General features: G+C 58.5%; 1 protein-coding gene across 1 annotated transcript in view; it reads left to right on the top strand.

Annotated features, from left to right (window-relative positions):
• LOC107123920 (zinc finger homeobox protein 3-like) overlaps positions 1 to 7373 on the top strand; it is a 218373-nt gene that overhangs the window by 88023 nt on the left and 122977 nt on the right. Inside the window, exons 5-6 of the mRNA XM_015427272.1 lie at positions 4184 to 4344; positions 4952 to 5143. Coding sequence (XP_015282758.1) covers positions 4184 to 4344; positions 4952 to 5143 — 353 coding nt within the window. The remainder of the gene's footprint in view (positions 1 to 4183; positions 4345 to 4951; positions 5144 to 7373) is intronic.

The raw sequence follows: 7373 nt of genomic DNA, 5'->3' as shown, positions 1-7373 counted from the left end.
CAATCAGATGTTCCATATCCAGTTCTAACTGTCGCTTCTTGACCCTTATGCAGGTTTCTCAGGAGACATGTGAGGTGGTCTGGTACTCCCATCTCTTTAAGGGCTTGCCACAGTTTTTTGTGATCCACACAATCAAAGGCTCAATGAAGTGGAAGTAGCTGGTTTTCTGGTTAGAGAGCCAGTTTGGTGTAGTGGTTAAGTGTGCGGACTCTAATCTGGGAGAACCGGGTTTGATTCCCCTCTCCTCCACTTGCACCTCTTGCCACAGTTTTTTGTGATCCACACAATCAAAGGCTCAATGAAGTGGAAGTAGCTGGTTTTCTGGTTAGAGAGCCAGTTTGGTGTAGTGGTTAAGTGTGCGGACTCTAATCTGGGAGAACCGGGTTTGATTCCCCTCTCCTCCACTTGCACCTGGTGATGTGACCTTGGGTCAGTCACAAGCTCTGGCACAGCTGTCCTTGAAAAAGAGCCGTTTCTATCAGAGCTCTCTCAGCCCCACCCACCTTACAGGGTGTCTGTTGTGGGGAGGGGAAGGGAAAGGAGTTTGGAAGCCACTCTGAGACTCCAAGTGAAGGGCGGGGTATAAATCCAATCTCCTCCTCCTCCTCTTCTTCTTTCTCCTCCTCTTCTTCTTCCTCTTCTTCTTCTTCTTCTTCTTCGCCATGGGACATGCCGCCATGCAGGAACAACTTGTGCATAGGGTACTGAGCTACCTAGGGTGAGATCATGTGGGCAAGGATCAGCGATAAGGCACACCTGTCCTGGTTCAGGCCCATATTTCCAGACTCTGTAAACATCTGGATTGATCAGTGACTCTGATCCACTAAGAGTCCTGACCTTTGCACATCCTGTACCTGCGGGCATGTTAAAGCTAAGAGTAGCTCATTAATTATTGTACTATGTAAGCATCCTAAGACATCCTCGCTTCAAGTATCTGTTTTCCCCTGTTTCTGTACGTGCAAGCCCCAGCCTCACCTCACGGTGGGTGAGGGGGGCAGAGTGTGTATAAAATAAACTCTTGCTGCCTTGAAAGGCAGACAGATTTCTCAACCCTTAAGAGAGCTGTCTCGTGTGATTCCTTCAAGATCAGGCCGTGCTAAATCATGTGGCTGGTGTGTCAGCTGAAGCTGAGGAAAGGGGTAGCATGCCATGGAGGAGACTGGAGCCTCTAGCAGACCCCCCCCCTCCCCCAAGCTCTCTGCCGGCTCCTTCAGAGGGAGGGCAGCCCCCTCCCCAAGACAGGCTGACTCCTCCGCCCTCGAGCAGCTTCATGGTGGGCCAGGAGCCCCTCAGTCTTGTCTGGACCGGTTTCAGTCCATTGGCCCTCGTCCATCCCACGGCCTTTCCCAGGCTCAGCTGGGTCAGCCCTTCAGGTGAAATGGAGCTGAGCGTCCTCCACATATTGGTGGCGCCTCACTCCAAACCCCACGGTGATCTCTGCCAGCGATTTCATGTAGATGCTGAACAGCGTGGAAGACAAGGTGGATCCCTGCAGAACCCCGCAGCAGGGGTGCCAGCAGGTAGCCGAACAGCAGTCGTCGTCACCCACCCACCACCGCCACCACCCCTTGGAATCCATTGCCAGTCAGCCCAGGCAGGGTGGGCCACACACGTCTAAGTGGCTGGTCCACTTCACTTTGTTTATTTATTTTTACTTTACTAGATTTGTATCCCGCCCTCCCCCCATAGCGGGCTCAGGGTGGGTTCCATCACAGACAACATACAGACAGTTAAAAACAATGAAAATGCCATGGCCGATTCCCGTGTTTCTGAAGGCCACCCACACCGCTAGGCTGAGGCTGTGTCCCAGGGGCAGTGAACCAGCCCACGGGGCCTGAGTCTGGGAGAATGTGTGAGCCTTGGTATCTGTAACGTGCCTTGCACAGGAGGCGGCGCGCGGGAGGCCTGCTTCGTGGGGCTCAGGAGAAGGGCTTCCCCCCCCCCTGCCGGGTCTCCCCCCTCCCTGGTGCCCAGAAGGGCCTCCCAGAACACCTGCGTGGTGCCCCCTCCCTCCCTCCCTCCCTCGGCCCCGGGGAGTGGCGTGACCAGGGACCAGTCCTCCTGCCCTGCCCTGCCCAGCGGTGGCTTCCCTCTTCCTGCTGCTTGCCGGTTTGTCAGTTGGCCGGGGGGAGGGGCATAAAACATCATGGAAGGTGGGCGTGCTGCCCTGCAAGGGGTCTGCTTAGGCAGGGGTCTCGGGGCACCTTCAGGGCTGGAGCGGTTTTATTTCTGTGCAAGCTGTATCTGTTCAGGTGCCGGACCACCAAGGCCTCTGTTGGCCGCCCCTCGGGAGCTCCGGAGCTGGCCCTGTGACGAGCCGTGGACCGGCTGCCGCCAAATGTCCTCCCTGTGCATTTGCAGAGGGGGGCGGGGCTTCGGGGGGGCATGGCTAGCGCAGAGCGTTAAGCCGCCTAGTTAATCGGCAGCCAGTCCATCATCTTAAATATCTACCTGTCATCTATTACCTTTCAAGTGAAAATGAATAACTCCCATTAAGGGTGGAATGGGTTTGAAGTCGATTCGAGACAGATTAAAGGACTGTGATGCATGTGGGGGGGGGAGGGGGGGCTGTGTGTAAGATCCTTGTCCTTGTAGTTTTTGAATAATAGATGCCCTGCAGATTTATGTGCTCCAGGGCATGGGGTTCAGAGGTCACGAGGTGGGCATTCTGGGAAGAGCACCGACTTCCTGGAACTCTCTCTCTGGTTGCTTTTGCCTGCCTCCTCGCCGTCACTCCAGTGGTGCCCTTGGGTGGTGCCGTGTGTGACAGGGGCTGGTTCTGGGGGGTGGGCGGGCTGGTTCTGGCTGGGTCAGGACAAGCGGGGAGGCGAGCCGAGGGGCCTTGGTCGGTAGGAGCGGGGGCTGTGAAAGGCACCCAGCCAACCCCTCCCTCCCCACCCCGGCCACAGGGGAAATGTCCCATGCGCTTCCAGGTGGAAAGCGTTCATACGGCTCCCGGGCGACTGGCCCGGAACAGCATGGGGAGAATGGAGGGGTAGTCTGTGCTCCTGCTGTCTGGGCCCCTGATACGGGGACAGACTCCCCACAAAGTTGCCATTCCACCGACTGATTTACTTTGGAAATGTGTCAGCAGCTTCTCTGTGCATTCTGGTGGAAGCACCTCGCAGTATAAATCAGTAAAAGGAGATGATCAATTTAAGTTTAAAGCAAAAGCAGGCAAAAACAACATAAAATATAAAGGGGATAAATCGAGCAGCAGGTAAAGCAGGTTGTGCAAAGGCCCCCCTGACAAAAGGCCCAGGCAGATTTTAAAAATATCACCCAATGCCACGCAGCCCTCTGGAGCCACCACTGAAGAAGCCCTGCCTCCGGTCACTGCGGACTTGACAGGTTGATATAGCCGTCCTCCCTGTCCCCTGCTCCTGGAGAAACCAGCCCTTTGGAGTCTGAGGCTGTGGAGGAGGGCTTGGCTCGCGGGCTCCAAGAGTGCCCAGAACTCGGCTGGGCCGGGGCCATCTCTGGGGGTCCTCTGAGGATTTATTCCAGCGTCCCGGTCCATAAAGTCCTTGACGACTCTCTCAGGGGGGCCCGGCCCCGTTCATGGGGACTCCCTCCGTGGCACTGCAAAGGCCTGTCACGCTGGAGCTCTGAGACGCGTTTCACGGGTGCTGCCCCTTCCTGCGACTCATGCCAGAGACACTGCCGGTGCTGCTCTGGAGTCAGATCCAGGGTCGAGCTGGCAGGCCTGGGAGGGGACATCCCACGCAGTCTGCCCGCCCTTGCCGAAGGTGGCTGCGTGCCTGTTGTGCAGCAGGATAGTTCACAGGATGCTCGTCCTGTGGTGATGGGGGGGTTTTGCAGGGGCGGGCCCTGCAGAGGGATCCCGCCTGCCTGCCCCACACATCTCCCAGTGGCTCCTGGCCCCTCAGGCATTGGCACCGTTGTCTTCACAGCAACCCTGCACGGTAGGGTGGACGGAGAGGGTGTGATTGGCCTAAAGGCAGTCAGTGGTTCAACTGAGGGTGTCAGGGTTAGCTATGTGATGTTCCCGATACTCAGTTAGAAGCACAGGGTTGGGGTATGTGCTGAAGAAGATGCCGGTTGCAGCTGATGAAAAGTGTGCTTTTGGGGATCTCTCGTGGGACTGGGGCAAGCCCCTGGTTGCGGCTGCCCAGGCGGTCCCGGGGCAGGGCGCTGACTGCCTCTCTCTCTCCTTCTCCAGCAGCACAAGCGGCCCAGGGGGAGAAGGAGCTGGCGGAGACCCCGGCGGCACCCTCCCGCAGCCTGCTGTGCCCCAGGGGGTCGGAATCGCCCGGTGGTGGTGGTGGCGGCGCCAAGTGGCCGAAGACGTCAGAGGAGAGCAAGCCGGAGCAGGTCAGGCCTGTGGGGGTGTCTGTGCCTTGGTGGGGAAGGCTGGCTCCCAGCCCACCTGCGCTCTCCCCAGGGCTGCTCACCATGCAGCCGGCTGTGCTGTAAAAATGGGTCAAGGGCAGAGCCGCGGGAAGGCCAGACAGTCCTGGCTCGTCTCAGGGAGGGAGAGAGGGAGGGAGGGAGGGAGGGAGGAGGGGCCCGGATGGACCCTTGTCCCAGGTGGGCAAGACGGCTTACACAGCCCTGGAAACAAACAAACGAAAACGGGGGGAAACTCCCAACGGAGTCCCAGGAAATGTGTCCACTTGTGTCTGGGAAGGGAGCAGGGCGGATTCCTCCGCTACCCTGTTTTGTCACTCTGGGGCTACCAGAGAGAAGGCCCCGGGTCCTGGTAGCCGACCGTCTGACCTCCCGGGGTGAGTGGGGGAGCCTCAATGGAGACTTGAACCTGGAAGGGGAGGTGCTGCGGCATCAGAGGCTCTGGTCTCAGATGGTGTCCAAACCAGCGCCTGGAAGCCAACCAGGCATGCCAGCGGGCCTCTTCTGAGTCTGGGCTGCTCTCTGTCCCCCCTCCATGTGTGGTTTTCCCTTTCTCCCCCCCCCCCCCCCCACCCACCAGTGCCCCTACTGCAAGTACAGCAACCCGGACGTGAATCGGCTGCGGGTCCACGCCATGACACAGCACTCGGTCCAGCCCGCGCTCCGCTGCCCTCTCTGCCAGGACACGCTCAGCAACAAGATCCACCTGCAGCTGCACCTCACCCACCTGCACAGCGTCTCCCCCGACTGCGTCGAGAAGCTCATTCTGACGGTGAGTGAGTGAGTGAGTCCCTGGGCTGCAGCGGACTTTTCTTCTCCATGTCCTGCTGAGGCCCACCTTCTTGGGAGGTGACTGTACCAGCCGGGAGAGCTGGAGGACGGAGGCGCTCCTGCAGTGGGGGAGGGTGGCCCAGCTCACGGGCCGTCTGCCCCTCCCAGTACGCGAGGGCAGAGATGCGTTCCAGCCAATGTGTGACCAGCTGAGTGCAGCCGGAAGTGAGGGACCGAGGAGGGTGGCAGGGAGGGACAGAGGGTCCATGGTCCGTCCTGAGACAACTCTTGGTGGGTCTCGCTGAGACCCCCCTGTGACTGGCACTGGGTCGCAGCCAGGGGTCCCCGAGGCAAGCTGTGCCTACCCAGTCTTCGCCCAGCAGCTGCTGCCGCGTGGCTGTCGCCGGGCCCGGCTTGCTCCTGGCTGCCAGCAGCAAACCCCCCCCCCCAGGTGGGGGCTCTCCAAGGGGCACCTCACCCAGAGAACCTGGTGGCCTGATGCGGGAGCAAGGGAGTGTTCGCACTGTTGGTCCACCCCTGGCAGAGGCGCAGCTGTAAGTGGCTTTTTTTCACTCCAGTGACATGTGCCTAAGCGCATAGGCGCAGAAATGCGGCTTGTTTGCGGCTTTTAGTGTGCACACATCCGGGAAGTGGGATCAATGTGCTCTCCAGTGTTTGCTACCACTTTCACCTGGTATTTTTTAAACTCAGGAGGGAAGCGTTACAAGACAGGTTGAGTATGGCTGGGGAACACTGGACAGCTGTGCCTGTGTGAACTGGCCCCTTTAATCCGTTCATGAAACGTGCCTACATCGGGCCTATATCGGGCCAAACTGCCAGTCTGAACTCAGCCTCCGGTAATAGCAGATGTGCTTTTCACTTTTGAGGAAGCCTTGAGCTTACTAAGAGAGATTTTTTGCAGTGTTCATTGGTGAAATTTGGATAAATATCTTGGTATTTGGCAACCTTGTGTTTGGAAATATCTGTTGAACTCCCTGAGGAAGACCCTGAAACAGGAGGATATCTGGACCTCTGCTGGAGGAAGACTGAGCACTCATTCAAAATAGACTAAAAGGAGTCCTCCTCCTTAAAACTTTTGTACAGTTAAGGAGGACTGGTATGTGATAATGTTTATGTGACAATTAATATAATGGTGAATAATTTATAAGAAAAAAATTAAAAATATAAAATATATATAAAAACAAATAAATATATAAAATTACTTGAGATACCTTGTAATTGTCTGTAGCACGGTATGTGCTGATTTTTGGTATTTCCTACTTACCGTGGGTCCATGGTTGTGAGTTCGAGAGGCTGTGAGTTCGAGAGGTTACTGGCAGGCGCCCCTCCCTTCCGCTCCCTCCTGCCCTGGGGTAGATCCGGATATGGCCACTGTCCAGCCGTCTGTCCCTCCCGCCTGCATCTCGGCCACTTGCCGGGACATCTGTCGCTTCCCCTTGTCCCACGTCTGTCCTTCCGCTGCTCTCCAGAACAGCAAGGAGGCCTCAGGACCTTCTGAGCCAGACTTCCATCCTGCCCCCCTGCGACTCCTGCTCCCCTCGGCGGTGGCCCCGCTGCTCCCCCTCCCTTGCTCAGCTTGATGGCCAGAAGAGCTGGGCAGTGCCCCCCATGCCTTCCTCCCACTCCTCCTCCTGGGAAGCCCTTGGAGGGAGCCCTGCACTCCCACGCCCGGCAGCTCCGGGGCCAGTCCCCTGCTTGCTCTCCGAACACCGAATTGGAGTGGGCTTCTGGCCATCTTGTGGCTCTGGGCAGGGACCTCCTTTCCTCCCTCGGGTTGCTGTGCAGAGGGCCGGGGGCCCTGATGGCACCCAGAGCCATTCGCAGAGGAAGGAGCTGCCACCAGCCCAGGCATCGACCGGCGGGGGGGCCCTCTCTGGGTGCGGCCCTGTAGGAGACGGGCTTCCAGGAGGCCCCTCCGCAGCCTCCTCAGCGGCTTGATGGAGAGTGTGCCCGTGGCCCCAGAGGCAGAGCCCTGGTGGCGGGACCCTTCGGAGGCCCACGGGCGGGCCAGGGCTGGGCCTTCCTGGCTCTGGGGGAGGCGTCTGATTGTCACCCCACCTTGCGGGAACCTGCCGTGTCGCATCTGTTTGTCGCCATGGGAACAGCTCTTTAATGGTGTACGCCCCGGCCCTGCGGGCCAGAGTTGGCTCCTGCGAGCCCAAGCCCCGGTCTGCTGTGGATGGGGGGGGGGTCCACAGGGCGGCGGGGGG

Source organism: Gekko japonicus, unplaced genomic scaffold, assembly GCF_001447785.1.
Source record: "Gekko japonicus isolate JY-2015 unplaced genomic scaffold, Gekko_japonicus_V1.1 scaffold1463, whole genome shotgun sequence".
Taxonomy (NCBI): Eukaryota; Metazoa; Chordata; class Lepidosauria; order Squamata; family Gekkonidae; genus Gekko; species Gekko japonicus.
The sequence above is the reverse complement of the archived record's forward strand: the minus strand, read 5'-3'. Positions and strand labels throughout refer to the sequence as shown.